At 33.0% G+C, this 15,861-nt stretch overlaps 2 protein-coding genes across 2 annotated transcripts; one reads left to right on the top strand and one right to left on the bottom strand.

Annotated features, from left to right (window-relative positions):
* Positions 1 to 134: 134 nt before the first annotated feature.
* On the bottom strand, positions 135 to 4,157 carry LOC121211152 (elongation factor-like GTPase 1). The gene has a single exon (XM_041083575.1). The coding sequence runs from the start codon at positions 3,407 to 3,409 to the stop codon at positions 326 to 328; it is 3,084 nt and encodes a 1,027-aa protein (XP_040939509.1). The 5' UTR covers positions 3,410 to 4,157; the 3' UTR covers positions 135 to 325.
* Positions 4,158 to 8,319: 4,162 nt separating this feature from the next.
* On the top strand, positions 8,320 to 12,339 carry LOC121211151 (calcium-dependent protein kinase 1). The gene is made up of 9 exons (XM_041083574.1): positions 8,320 to 8,896; positions 8,990 to 9,276; positions 9,602 to 9,745; positions 9,969 to 10,121; positions 10,232 to 10,347; positions 10,546 to 10,713; positions 11,555 to 11,682; positions 11,797 to 11,896; positions 12,010 to 12,339. The coding sequence occupies exons 1-9, from the start codon at positions 8,472 to 8,474 to the stop codon at positions 12,091 to 12,093; spliced, it is 1,605 nt and encodes a 534-aa protein (XP_040939508.1). The 5' UTR covers positions 8,320 to 8,471; the 3' UTR covers positions 12,094 to 12,339.
* The last annotated feature ends 3,522 nt before the right edge of the window (positions 12,340 to 15,861 follow it).

Here is a 15,861-nt window from a genome sequence, read left to right as displayed (position 1 = left end):
TCATTAGAAGCTATAAAGATTTTGCTCAGCTTTAGCATGTGTGACAAATATTAACCTCACTAAAATATGCAAAAAAAGAAATAATCAAACTGAAATGATACAGGCTACTAGATTATTATGCCTGGACTGGATCATGGTTTGCAACAGTTTCGTTTTTATAGATCAATGTTCAGGATAAACCTTCATTTCAAAAAGAGTATGCTACATCTGTTCCCAGTGGGAAAAAAGAAAAGAAGACAAAATTGGTACGGAAAATTAATTTGTGTATAAGAACATATTACACCCACCATATTCGTAGATAATAACCTGGCTTGATTGATCAACTTTACACTTTACGAGCTAGCGTCCTCTGCTTTGTTGCATGCTGAACTACTTTTTCTTCTACAGGCAAACCCTTTCGCCGCCTCACAGCATTAATGAGCTTTCTTGCTGTATTTGGAAGAACACTAGAACCATCACCAAATTCTTCTATCTCCTCTTCTGTTTTCGGTACAAAAAATGGATCCTCAGGAAGTGCTTCCCAGTGACTAAGCACAAGAAGGGCACTAGAAGCCCCAGATGTCCATCTCCTTAGCTCATCAGCAAAACCAAAACTTTCAGAAACTGGCACATAGGCATGCACTGTAAAAAGTGGAGAGCCTTCTTGCATTTCTTCCTTCAAAACTCGGGCTCGCCTCCGTGCAAGAACTGCATACATAGGGCCCAAATACTCTGTTGGAGTATTCAACTCACAAAAGTACATGGCTTCGACAAGCCTAGGCTTCCTCTGAAGCACAGCTCCTCTACAGGCATCCTTCACAGCTGTCATTATCTGCCCAGTAAGAAGGCCATACTGCTCAGATTGTTGGTTAGGTTCTGACTCACCAGCCTGAACAGCTGAGGGAGAGATATAAGCTTCAACGACAAATGCTAATCCCCACATTGGCTCATCACATAAGGGCCCAGCTGCAGTAGCCAGTTGAAATCCAGACATCAGACTACTCTCCAGACTTTCTGCTTCTCCATACAGCGGTTGAGTCAGTTCCGAAGATGCAATAGCAGCAATATCACTAGCAGTAGAATTATCAGCCAAACCCAGTCTCAGAGACACATAAGGAGAGCCATGTATCAGACTAGTGCCATCATTATTCTCTGTTTTGTAATCTGGAGTGAAAAGGATGTTAGGACCAACTTGCCTTGGACCAAGAGCCCAGATCCTCCTAAGAAGCTTGAGCCATTTACCTTTGCATTTTTCAGCCTGATCCTTGTCATTTTCATTTCCGCACAAAAAATCACTCTCCAGAGCATCGACCATGCGTTTTCTGAGTACTTCAATTGGACTCTCATTTTCACTCAGACTTAGCGCATGCATTTCTAAGCTTTTACCACTCTGCCCCAGTTTACCTCCAATAATATCTGAGAGCAAATCAGCACTTTCATCAAGCACCTTGGTTAGTGTAGGTGGAAGTTTCAAGACTTTAACACGAATGGTACATCTTCCATTTGAAGTCACTTTTTCAACATAATCTGAGTCAGCAGTAAAAAGTTTCAAATCCTCCAATGCATTAGACAAATCACCCTCAATGGTCTCTTTATAGGAGACAAGAGGTGGAGAGACTTCCAGGCTCACCTTTGCGAATCTCTCCTTCAAATCCTTGACGCATCTTTCTAGATGAACCTCACCAGCAGCGGCTAACACATGTTCCCCCCTAGATGAAACAGTGACCTCAACAAATGGATCAGCTCGGTTGAGAAGCCTCAGACCTTTCATAAGAGCACCCATATCTGCAGGATCAGAGGGTTCAATTGCAACCCTTAGGGTAGGGGAAACCTGAAATGCCATACTGGAGAAAGGCCAACAGTTTCTTGTAGACGAAAGAGTTGCACTCTTTAATATATGCTGGCCAAGTCCACGAATTGCCACAATATTCCCAGCCCTTGCAGAGGTCACTGGTTTCAGACCCTGACCCATCATTAAATACAAGGACTGCAATTCAGCTTCCTGCACGTGCTTCTGCATCGATTCCCCTCTCAAAGGATCATATAGAGCTGAAAGCACGAAAACTCTTTGTCCTGATGTAAGAACCCCACTAAAGATCCTAGCAAATGCAAGGAAGCACTCATCAGATTCACTAGTTCCACCTTCATCAGTGAAATTATTTAAAATCTCCCCTTGAGGACCTCGTTGGGGAAGCATCTTTGTCGGAACCGCAAACATCTTAGACACAAAAGCAATACACGGTGCTTCAGGGCTAGAATCACAAGCTTCAACTGACTTTCTCACTAGATCAGCCTCTGCAAGCACATTAGAGTCCACCCCTTTATCAAGAATCTCTCTTTTGGGAAGCAAACGTGAAATCCTGTAAGACTGAGCAGAAATTGGATCTGGCATACACTTCACCACCATTGACAAAACTGCATCTGACAAAGGAAGCCATCTACTCATGACAGCTTGAAGCACAATCTTGGGGTCCTTATTCTGCAATTCACGAGGAGGAATAGACAAATTAAAAGACTTAATCACTTTCTCAAGTGTCCCTTTGTCCCCATCCAGCTCCAAAGCAGCCTGGTAAACCTGCCAAAGTGGTTCAAGGACAAACTGCACAAACACTGGCCTTGCCTTACTTCCTGCGCTTAATCCCTTCTTCCCAACAATCATCTTGGTCTTGGGATTGAAATAGCGAGGACCCCAGAAAGCCTTCTGAAGTGCAGATGTACTTGCCCCAAGCTTAGATGCGTAGAATTCAGCAAACTCATTAATCGTGAAACCCCACCCATCCAAAGCACACACAAATGCCACATTTCCTTTTTGAGGCTGAAAAGTATCCTCTTCGTCATCCTCTATAGACTCCAAATTCTCATCAGTTACCTCGCCAGAAGGGCCAGCAAGTATGGAATCAACATCAGATAAATATTTCTCCGACTTATACGTACTCATAATCCCATTGACCTCAAGAATAATCCTCAATAACCGATTATAAGCTTCCATAGGGCTCAACTTCAACTCACATATCAACCTATCAATCTTATTAAGGACTAAACACGGGGTAGCCTTCTCAATCCAAGATTGACGCAAGACCGCATGAGTTTGAATATGAACACCCTCGACCGCATCAACCAAAACCAACCCACCATCACTCAACCGTGCAGCAGTAGACACCTCACAACAAAAATCCATATGACCAGGGGAATCTATAAGGTTAATCTCATGGTCTTTATAATGAAGAGCTATAGAAGAACTCTTCATCGTTATCGCTCTCCTTTGTTCTTCATCAAGATAATCCATAAACCTAAGTTTACCAGCTAATTTAGGGTGAAGCACGCCACCACCTGTGGCGGCAATTAAATGATCAGCCAACGTGGTTTTACCATGATCAACATGTGCTAATATGCATATATTCCTAACCTTTCTAGTATCAGCGTCACCCATTCTTTTTGTTCTTCTCTAAGTTACAACAACAACAACAATAAGGTGATGGAACAGAGCTACAATAACAAAAATCTAACGTATAACGTATTGGGAATCTTAAAAGAAAATTGGGGTAATTAAGGTATATTGATTCTAAGGAACTATTATACTATAGAGGGAAAGAATTCGTATCTCCGTTCGGCAACCGATTTAAGCTCCAGCGCGGCACGAAATACCGAAAGACGCCGCTCAAACAGTGTTGGGCCGGATCTTCAGAGGAACAGTTAGGGTTATTTAACGGCACCCCACCTGCCAGTCGTCACAGCCGATAACCTCTATTTTGCTTGACACGAGTTGAAGAAAGACACGGCAGGAATCGGAAACAAGGCAAAGGACAAAGGACAAATGACAAAGAAAGAAGAAAGGTTAAAGATGGGGGAGGGGGGAGGAAAGGGGACGATGGCGCTCAAACCAGTGCCCTTAATAAGATCGTTAAATCTTCGCACAATCTCACAGGTGGCTGCCCTTCAAATCAATCTGTAACGTGATTTCAAAACTAGAAAACCTATAAGCTTCATTTTGTTGAGGAAGAACTTTCCTATCAGGCCTTCGAAACCCAATAAAACTTTCTTGCAAGGCTAAGGCCCTATATCATCTACATAAGGTAATGGACCATCAACCTCACTTGAATCGGCGTGTAAATATTTTGACTTAACTTTTCCTGTTTCAAAGTCAAATTTTAATTCAACTCAATTCATTCATACTAATTTACTGATCGCTTGAATCTAACCCACCAGCAAAAAGAGGACTGATTTAATTGGTACGCAGACATTAGATAACAGCATTTATTATATGGGAGACGGATGTTAGGCCTCAGTATGAAGATTTGAGTTTCACTTTCATGTGTCCATTTTTGATTTGCAGTTTCAACTTGTCACACACTTTTCATTCTCCGTTGTTTTTTTTTTTCTTTGTTCTTTCAATTTTTTCTGAAGGCCACGATTTGAGCTGTTTGGCCAATGAGAAATTTCCTCTTTTCTCTTAGACTATAATAGTAGGTACAATATGGTTACAAACTGTATCATGTATTATTTTTAGGCTTAATAATAAATTTGGCCACTAACGTTTATATATTTTATCAAAATAATTCTAATTGTATTTTTAAGTTTTTTTTTGCCATCAATCTTCCTTTTTCAAATTGGTTTTTTTTACCGATTTGACAAAAATACTTAACGGGATGACATGAAATTTCATACGTGAAATGTTTTTAATGAGATGTAATTTATTACTTAAGTAACTCTATAAGATAATTACATGTGAAAATAATAACCTAAATAAATCATACATGAGAATAAAAAAATAACTCTTAATTTAAAGAAAATAAACTTAATTATTAAAAAAATTTCAAAATGAATTATGATTACCTTATCCCACGATATGTTACGTTTAGATAATTACGTTTATTTTCTTTAAATTAAGAGTTGTTTTTTAACTTAATGAATTATTTTATTATTTTTTACTTGTAATTATTTTATTGAGTTATCTAAGTAATAAATTATATCTCATTAAAAGTATTCCACGTATGAAATTCCATATTATCCCGTTAACTTTTTTAACGGTACTTTCATCAAATCTATTTAAAAAATATTGTTTTAAAAAATATTATTTGAAAAAAATGAATAAAGATTAATGGCCAAAAAAGACTTAAAAATATAATTAGTGCCATTTTAACAAGACATATAAACGTTTTCATTAAGCCTTATTTTTATTTTAATTTAGTAATAAATAATTTAAATTTCGTTTTGGTAATATGATTCGATTATTTTTGTCAATATAACATGTACTAATGTGTATCAATTAGTTTTTATTACATATTTTATTAAAAATAAAAAATTTGATTATATATAAAAGAAATATATAGATATTATTTTATAGAAAAATCGATATCAATTAATTTGCACGATGTACAAATCAATTGTATATATTATCTTTATAATATCTTTTATAACATTAGTTTTTGTTTAACATAAGGAATATTTTAAAAAATTGAAAAAATAATGTAATCCAAAACATTTTTAAAAGTATATAACAAAATTGAAATAAATTGTCTTTAATAAATAATATTAAAACTATACAAAAATTCATTAGGGATTGAAAATAGTGAAATATTATAATTTATATAATATTATAAATAATTTTTATAAGTTATTTATTTTATATATATTATTATCAAACTAATTTTTTAAATTCCATTTTTCATAATATTAAATTACATTTATTTTTCTCTACTTTAAATAACGAAGGTAAGTTAAATAAATATTACAAAATAAAATCGTAATTTATATGAAAAAATGTGTAATCTTTGATTACCTTTAGATAACTTTTCATTTTATTTTAATAAGGAAATCTATGTTCATGTAACCTGTAAACTTTTTTTCATGAAACATATAAACTATAGTTATTATCGTATTAGTGTGTCAAATGACAATGTAGAAACCGGGCCGCATAGGTTTTATTTCCTTTGTTTTTTAACCTTTTATTGCTATGATATATATATATATATACACTTAATAAAGTAAAAATTATGTCATAAATTATTGCACTTTTCATAATTTAGAAATTAGCCCTTATGTTTTTATTTGTATGAATTTAGTTCATCTATTTTTTAAATTTTAAAATATAGATTTAACTACTAAGATAGTTAAAATTATTTGTTAAAATCATGTTCATTACAGCATCATTCTTTTAGTTAAAAGTTTTTTTACCGAATGAGTCTTATCTTAATTGACATAGATATTATTACCAATGCAGGAGAATGTGGGGTCAAGTGTATTAAAGTGTATTATTCTTCTATTTATGGATTGAGAAGAGGCTATAAGTAATTCTAGGCATTATGTCAAAAAAAAGATATAATTATAACTTATAATAATATTGTTAAAAAAAGAGATAAAAATAATTTTTTATTTCAAAATATCACATCAATTAATATGATAAAAATATTAATAAATTAAACATGAACTTTAAAATTTTAAAAATAAAAATTTAATAACTAAATTTTAAATTTATTAAAAAAATACAGATACTTATATCACATCCTACTTAGAAATATCAAAATAAAAATGTAGACAATGAGTTTCATGTGAAATATTTTACTGTGGAAAAACAAAGTCAAAAAGGTATTGCTAATGTATTTAGCAAACACCGCTTGAAGTGTTATTGTAAGGAAAATTGAGATCCAACTACAAACATAAATGAAATTATTTTGTTAAATTTACGTTAATTATCATGTTATTTTTTAGTTGCTTAATTTAATTTTTAATTTTTAATCTTAAATTATATAACAATAAATTTAAAATAAAATTAACTAAACTTAAATTTTAAAATATGAAAAAAATAAAAAAATTAAATTCTTAGAAAATAAAAACAAAATAATTAAATTAATAAAGAATACAAAAGTTTATATCATATATTTAACTTTTTTTGTATAATTAAGAATGGAAAATGAAATTACTTCAGATTTAATCAAGCTTTCATGGCTATAGCTAGAGGTGTGCATGGGCCGGGCCGGGCTGGGTTCGAGCAGGGCCCATAAAAAATTTTCGGCCCGTTTTCAAGGTCCGGGCCCGGGCCGGCCTGATCCGGTCATATTAATTTTTTTTTGCTTTTTTTATTAAATAAAAAACTTTAAAATATAATAAATCAAATACATTTAAAACATAAAAACAAATATTAAAACAAAAAATAAATAAATAATGGGACTAAAATAATTATTAAAATAATACATAAATTAAAAATATAATAAAAAGTAATTATATTAAAATTGAAAAATTGAAACAAATTAAAACTAAATTAAGAATTAAATTATATTAATAACAAAACTTTTACAATATCAAAATAACATCAAAACAACAAAAAAAATAAAGTAAAAGTACTAAAGTTATTTAAAATTTAAAATAAAAAAATTTAAAAAAATTTAATATTAAAATCGGGCCGGGCCGGGCCGGGCCCGGGCCAAAAATCTTACCCGAGGCCCGGCCCGTTTTCTAAACGGGCTTCATTTTTTGTCCAAGCCCGTTTTTCGGGCCTATATTTTTACCCAAACCCTCTCATTTTTCGGGCGGGCCTTCGGGCCAGGCCGGGCCGCCCAGCCATGCACACCTCTAGGCCTATAGCACAATACCATTACTATTAGGCCAAAAGGCTCTCGGCGATTTTAACCTACTTATAAATACCAAAATGAAAACGTATAACGTGGGTTTCACGTGAAAAGTTTTACAGTCAATAAAGTTAAATTTTACTATCAGCTATTGTACTCTAAAATTTATGGATTTAGTCATTGTATCTTTATCTAATTAATTTTAGTTCTTGTATTTTTTGAATTGAATAATTTTAGTCCATGTACTTTTTAAACTTTAAAATTTAGTCTTGACCCAAACCAAAGCAGTTAAATTCATTTAATTAAATTTAATTATCATTCCTATAATATGCATACAATTATAGATTTAGTCCATATTATTTAATTGAATCATTTTAAGTCTTTATGTTTTTCAAAATTTGAAATATCAATCTTGGCGTAAATAAAAGTTGCTAATCAATTAATTAGATTTTTCGTAAATATTAACAAGTTGGTATGACATTACACATATAATAATATGTTTGTTGTATTAAAGTTTTGAAATAATAGAACTTAACTTTATGAATTTAACAGTTATCATTTTGGTGAAGATTGAAATTTAAAAATTCAAATGTACATAGATTAAAAATGACCAAATTAAAGTATATGGATTAAATCATAACTTTTGTAAAGTAGAGGAATTAATAGCAGATTTTAACCATGGAAAAGCAAAGTAAAGAAATTATTGCTAATGTATTTACCAAAAAGCCGCGTGAAGTGTCATTATAGGGAAGCGCGTGAATCTTGCACACGCGCGTAAGGCTTCCTTTTCTCTTACACCATCAGTTTCAGACCAAAAAAAACTACCTCCCTTGTAACTTTCCTTTTACACTCTAGCAACTCGCTTGACTCAGATTTGACTTAGTAAAGGAGATTGGGCTTTTTCTCTCCAAATTTCCTTCTTAAAGAATGGGTAACTGTAACAGTCAACCATCCGCCGATAGCCAGTTCCGACCGGAGACCAACACCGGCGGTGGTCCCAACCATGGCATCAATGTCCTACCTGCTGACGCATCGGCTCCAAGACCCCCCAAACCTTCAACACACCACAACTTGTCCTCCTCCTCCCCCGCTCCCAACCAACACACTGCTCCATCCACTACTCCACCGATCGGTCGTGTGCTTGGCCGTCCCATGGAAGACGTCCGGTCAACTTACGTCTTCGGCCGCGAGCTCGGTCGTGGGCAGTTTGGTGTTACCTACTTAGTGACTCACAAAGAAACCAATCAGCAATTCGCTTGCAAATCCATCGCCACCCGTAAGCTTATCAACCGTGATGACATCGAAGACGTCCGCCGAGAAGTCCAGATTATGTACCATCTAACCGGCCACAGGTTTACCCCACCAAACAAAACTTTGATATTATGCCTCTAATCCTGTTATAGATGTAATTGTTTTAGAAGTTTATTAGTAAATGGGTCTGACAGGAATATTGTGGAGCTGAAGGGGGCTTATGAGGATCGTCACTCCGTGAATCTGATAATGGAATTGTGTGCGGGAGGTGAGTTGTTTGACCGGATTATAGCGAAAGGCCACTATTCAGAGAGGGAGGCGGCTAATTTGTGCCGGCAGATCGTGACGGTGGTTCATAATTGTCATTCCATGGGGGTTATGCATAGGGACTTGAAGCCTGAGAATTTCTTGTTATTGAGTAAGGACGAGGATTCTCCATTGAAGGCTACAGATTTTGGGCTCTCTGTATTTTTCAAGCCAGGTAAGCATTTTTGGTTTCTCTAATTTTAGTTTGTTTCATTTTGTTGTGATGAATTGCTGATCGTTATGAATATGTGATGAAAAGGTTTATAGATGAATAAAAAAGAGAGAAAATCTTCATAACTTTTTCTATGACTGAAGATCTTTATCATTCTTAGATGTTCTACAACAAAATCCTTATTATTTAATCGTAATTTTTCATCTTGTCAGCAATTTATCTAACAGACTAATGTAGGTAAAGACAGATACTTTTCGCCCCGCATATAGGTCTAAAGACTTATTGATGATGGGTATCAACTAGAAATTCTCTATATTGATGCATGCAGGAGATATTTTTAAGGATCTGGTCGGAAGTGCTTATTATGTAGCTCCAGAAGTATTGCGGCGACGCTATGGACATGAAGCTGATATTTGGAGTGCTGGGGTGATTCTCTACATTCTCCTGAGTGGAGTCCCACCATTCTATGGAGGTAGTACTATTATTGTTTCATCCTGTGATGATTAGAGGATCCTCACATTATTGTTTTACAGCCATATCCTTTTATAGGGAGTGGAAACTTTTGAAGTTTTAAATTTTCAATGATTCTAGTTAAGCACCCCTATGGAATAAGAGCTTATTTGTAATGAGAGCACTAAAAAGTGGTGGATGAGTGAGAGGCCCTCTCATTTATCGGCCTTTGGTTTTGCATGCAGAAACTGAACAGAGTATCTTTGATTCTATTCTTCGGGGAAATATTGATTTTGCATCGGATCCATGGCCCTTTGTTTCCAGCAGTGCCAAAGATCTTGTGAGGAAGATGCTACGACATGATCCTAAGGATCGGCTTTCTGCAGTTGAAGTCTTAAGTGAGTATTTTTTTTTTCCTTATCTGAAAGGACCTATGAACTGCTTAAGGTTTTGCAAGTTGACAGTGCTTGTCTTCTGTTGTGGCTTAACTTACCAATTGCAATGCCAGATCATCCATGGATACGTGAAGATGGTGATGCGTCTGATAAACCTCTTGACGTGGCTGTTTTAACTAGAATGAAACAATTCAGGGCAATGAACAAACTCAAAAAAGTTGCTTTAAAGGTGAATTGCTTTCTCTGTTACCGTTGTGAAAAATTAATATTTAAGCTACAAATTTCATGAAATGTGAAAAGAAGATAATATAATGGGGGATTAGCAATGAGATTTTCTGGCTTAAATGTTTCAAAGTTGAGTAGCGCCAAAGACTTCTAATCTACATAGTCATCATCGTTTTCGATTTTTCTTTCTCTCTCCTTTCAGGTAATTGCAGAAAATTTATCTGAAGAGGAAATCATAGGTTTGAAGGAGATGTTCAAATCTATGGACACAGATAATAGTGGAACAATCACCTTTGAGGAGTTGAAAGCTGGCCTTCCTAAACTCGGTACTAAGCTTTCTGAGAATGAAGTGAGGCAATTAATGGAAGCGGTATGCCTCGTCTTTTTATATATATCCTGCCTAATAATCACTAATCTTTCAAATAATTTACAAAAACAAGACTCCTAAGATGAATGGATGAATGTCTGGATGGACAAACGTGCTTTGATTAGTATCAAGAACAATCAGCTTTATGCAAATTCAAGTTCCATGCTTCTTGGTTGAAAGAAGGAATCTAGGAGCCTCTAGAACTGAGGAACAATGTAGAAATTTATAAGTTTTACAAGGACAATAAATGCTGAATGAGGCCATAATGCTACTTGTCATCCCATTATAATGCCAAATAGATTAAAGAAGATGAGACTGGGACCACAGATTTTGGAGATCTTTGAGCACTCCCTCAAGCTAACCTGAAGTCATTGTCTGACTTCGGCCCTGCTTTACATGCTATTGGAACCCTTAATTTTTCTATGTAGCCGTAAAGGAACCTTAGGTAACACAAAACCAAGTATTAAGGAAAGATTAATATACCCTTTACACAACTGACTTAATAGTATCTCGTGATAACAGTTGCTTTATGTTTTGGGTTATTGTTAAGCTAATCAGTAAACTGGGCTATGCTCAAAATGTCTTTTTTCTTTTGTTTTGCAACTCACCATCTCAGGATCTGCTCATAGTATTACCATGAATGTGCTATTTCTTGATTAACATGCATTCTACGGAAATATTAGTGACAGACAAGAACCTTTAAAAAATGTAAAAAACCAAAGGTAGATGAATACTGTTTTTTGAAGCGTTACCTAAAATATTTGAATGTGTGTAAATCTCATTATGTAAATCATTCTTTATAACTTAGCCATCTTATTATATAACCTATTTGTTGCTTCCCCAGGCTGATGTTGATGGAAATGGAGCCATTGATTACATTGAGTTTATAACAGCTACCATGCACATGAATAGAATGGAAAGAGAAGACCACTTGTACACCGCTTTCCAATACTTTGACAAGGACAATAGCGGGTAATCCACCTTACTATCTTGTTTTTTTATATGACTATTTAGTGGTAATTTTCATTCCCGAATCATATGTTCCTATTGCGATGACTGAATTTATTTGTTTACAATTCAATTTAGGTACATTACAATGGAAGAGCTAGAGCAGGCCCTTAAGAAGTATAATATGGGTGATGAAAAAACAATAAAAGAAATCATTGCAGAAGTTGACACAGACAGGGTATGCTTCTTCCACTTTCTAGATTAGCATCTATTCTTATCTCATTTCGGATGTGATTCTTTCTTATTTTATGTATTATGTAACTGAATTGATGTACCGTGTTCTTCCTACAGGATGGAAGAATTAACTATGATGAGTTTGTTGCCATGATGAGAAAAGGCAACCCAGAGTTGGCCAATAACCGAAGACGCAAGTAAGCTAAATGCAGCCAGCTTGCATATCTTCTCAAATTCACGTCTCCACTGGTTTTTTAATGTATACGATTTTTGTTATAAACCAAAACCTCTTGTAAACTCGGTTTCACCACCTGGGATAGAGAAACAGTTCTTAGTTGTTTATCTATACTGCGGGAGACTGTAATCTTGTTGAGGTCCGGCAACTTCTTTTGTTGACTGCTGGAGAGCCAAATCTATTAAAACTAACTGAGATGCGTTGCAGATTTAGAAGAGAAGAGCCTGGTTAGTTTTTTGCTTGATTGTGCATTGCGCCATTGTTTAAACATGATAAGAGGTCTTGATAAACATTTGGCAACTTTCTAATGAAATTATTGTAAAAGCAATAACAGTTTAATAACGATCATGAGGTCCATTCGGAAAGGATATCTAGCTCAGGTTGAAAGAAATTTCAACCCAATATATTCTAACCAACATGCAATCTGATAACATATTGTCATAAATCACATCTTTTTTTATCATTCATGTCACTTTAGGGTCCATATTTGAGGTTTGTATCCGTTTCTCTTAATAATATCTAATGTACCTTATCATTATATTCAGTACTTATGTCTTGTCGCATATTAGACCCATATCAAAAACAACTAAACAAGATTTAAGAAAAGAGGTTATTCATTAACTTTATGAACCAATTCGAGTATGAAAATTTTTATATCATATATATTTAATATAACAAGGTATAGAAGTATGAAATTTTGACAAGTGGCAATTCTCTCTCTTTTTATTTAATTTTTATTATTTTTAAAAAATTAATTTAAATAAAACTATCTCCTTTTGAAATAAAATTTGGATTTTTCATGGGAATATTCATGAAGAGGGTGAGCAACAGTTTGGCCTACAGTTCCAGGCTTCCAGCGGCAGCCCCACGAGCAAGCCTGGTCGTCAACTTGGAGTCTTCAACCAATCCAAAGGGTCTACTTTTGATTAACCAATCTTTTAGAGATTCATACACAGCAAAGTTCAGACCGACATAGAGGTGTGCATGGCCGGGCCGGGCCGGTTCGGGCTGGGCCCATAAAAAATTTTGGCCCGTTTTCAAGACCCGGACCCGGCCCGAAATATGGCCTGAAATTTTGTCCAAGCCCGCCCGAGAAAAAATGGTAGACCCGAGCCCGGCCCGGCCAGGCCCGACCCGGCCCGGTCATATTAAATTTTTTTTTTGCTTTTTTTATTAAATAAAAAACTTTAAAATATAATAAATTAAATACATTTAAAACATAAAAACAAATATTAAAACAAAAAATAAATAAATAATGGGACTAAAATAATTATTAAAATAATACATAAATTAAAAATATAATAAAAAGTAATTATATTAGAATTGAAAAATTGAAACAAATTAAAACTAAATTAAGAATTAAATTATATTAATAACAAAACTTTTACAATATCAAAATAAAATCAAAACAACAACAAAAAAAGTAAAGTAAAAGTACTAAAGTTATTTAAAATTTAAAATAAAAAATTTTTAAAAAATTTAATATTAAAATCGGGCCGGGCCCGGGCCAAAAAAATCTTACCCGAGGCCCGGCCCGTTTTCTAAACGGGCCTCATTTTTTGTCCAAGCCCGTTTTTCGGGCCTATATTTTTACCCAAACCCTCCCATTTTTCGAGCGGGCCTTCGGGCTGGGCCGGGTCGCCCGGCCCATGCACACCTCTAGACCGACATATGGTTTTGTTTTTCAAAAATATTTTATTAATTTTATGTGTTGATTATATGATTTAAAATATATTACTTTTAAGAAAATAAAGTAAAATTTTTGCATTCCAATTTTCATTATAAAAAATCTAAAATTTTGAATTTTTTTCAAAAACAAGATATATCTTAATAAAATTTATCTATTAACTTATCAAATATATATATTTTAAAAATTATTAAATATATATATGCATCCAAATTTATTTTGAAATTTTAAAATATACTTTTACTAATAAAAAAATACATTCCTTAATTTTAACATTTGAAAATCTAGAATTATCATTCATTTATTATTTTTATTTAAACTATTTTTTCATAAATAGATATAAATAAATTTTAAATGATATGCATAATTAATCCTAGCTTTGCGTGGGTATGTAAACTAGTTTATATATACTAGAAATTTTATCACATGCGTATACGTTTGGAAACCATGAATTCAAAACACAAATGTGTGTTTAAGAATAACGTGCAATAAATAATGAAACGTATAGTTTAAACTAATTAATTATAATAACACATGAAAAATATACAATATTAAAATAAAATAATAAATTAAATTATGATTAAAACGAAATTTAAACATATAAATAATAAGATAAACAGTACTAAATATACTACAATTATTTATCTTAGCATTGTCATCGATTGTGAGTTAGTCACTAACTCAATTAACAAAATTAAAATAATAATTTGTGCATATTAAAATAAAAATATATCAAAATGAAATTTTGATTGAGTGGTAAATTTAAGGTTATATTAATGCAAATGATGTGAGTTCAAATTCTACCATATGTATATTTTTATTGACTTTTATTAAAATAAAAAGATTAAAATACCCTCAAATAATATAATCTATTTTAATTACAGAAGAACATTTCTATAATTTTCATAACCGAGTTGGTGATCATGTTAAGGGTGACATCAACTCAATAAAACAAATAATATAAATAAGAAAAGTCCAAACTTCTGCTGACATGTATACACCACTCACTATACTCGTTTTTCTTTTTCGCATTTTATTAAATTTTAGTTTTACTTCTTCTAATATGCCTAAATTTATATGCTTTAATTTTTATCATAATTTTGTCCTTGTATTTTTATAATACTAGTAATTAATCTAAATCGTAAATATCATTAACTTTTCGGGTAAAACATTATGTGATTGTATGTAATTTCAGGAAAAACATTACGTGATTGTATATAATTTGAATACACTAAATTTTAGAGGTTGGTACGTAGCTTTTCATTTCTTTTATATTTACGTTGCCCTTTTTAACATTATAAGATAATGGTCAAATTTAAATTTTGACCACTAAACTTCAATAAAATTTGAGATTTAATCTATATACTTTCATTGTTGACATATTTAGACTATCTATTTTTATGATGTCATTAATTAATCTAAATAATTATATTCGTAACTATTTCAATCAAAATGCTAACATTAAATTTTCTCAATAACAGTATTCCAACATGAAAAAAATATTTTATCATGATGATTTTAAATGAATATTTTTAAGAAAAATCCTAATAAGCATTTTTAAAGATTATTTTTAATAGAAAAATTTTATTGGAGATAAGAACTGGAGCTGAACTTTTAAATTAAAAAAATAAAAAATTAAATTTTTTAAAATAAAAGTAGAAAATTAGATTTAAATTTGTTGTATATTTTAACACAAACAAAAATCAATCTAACTGAAGCTTAAAGTCAGCTACCAAATGCACATCAGAAAGAACATCTTGGCCGGTAAATCTTCCTCTTTTTTTTTTTCCCTTTAATGGGTCCCCTTGGAATCTTAGAACCTTTGCATCAAACAGACAAACACTGCATACTGCTTCTTAATCTCACGCATTGCTTTCTCGGCCCATATGCATACTTTGCTTTTAAAGTAAAGTAAACAAAACAATGGTTTTATTATAGGTCATCGATTAAACCTTCTAATGAAACTATGGAACAGAAGTTTTAAGAACTATTAGAAGTCACAATCACAAGGCAAACTCGATCATTCTGAAAAGATACACAACGCAAG

Source organism: Gossypium hirsutum, chromosome A12 (assembly GCF_007990345.1).
Source record: "Gossypium hirsutum isolate 1008001.06 chromosome A12, Gossypium_hirsutum_v2.1, whole genome shotgun sequence".
NCBI classification, from domain to species: domain Eukaryota; kingdom Viridiplantae; phylum Streptophyta; class Magnoliopsida; order Malvales; family Malvaceae; genus Gossypium; species Gossypium hirsutum.
The sequence above is the reverse complement of the archived record's forward strand: the minus strand, read 5'-3'. Positions and strand labels throughout refer to the sequence as shown.

What these genes read in the sequence shown, in the direction of transcription:
- LOC121211152 (XM_041083575.1), bottom strand. Translation starts at nt 3,409, where the DNA reads ATGGGTGACGCTGATACTAGAAAGGTTAGGAATATATGCATATTAGCA.
- LOC121211151 (XM_041083574.1), top strand. Translation starts at nt 8,472, where the DNA reads ATGGGTAACTGTAACAGTCAACCATCCGCCGATAGCCAGTTCCGACCG. An exon ending in TCAAAAAAGTTGCTTTAAAG is followed by an intron (nt 10,348 to 10,545) that starts GTGAATTGCTTT and finishes CTCTCCTTTCAG; the next exon opens with GTAATTGCAGAAAATTTATC. An exon ending in TTTGACAAGGACAATAGCGG is followed by an intron (nt 11,683 to 11,796) that starts GTAATCCACCTT and finishes AATTCAATTTAG; the next exon opens with GTACATTACAATGGAAGAGC.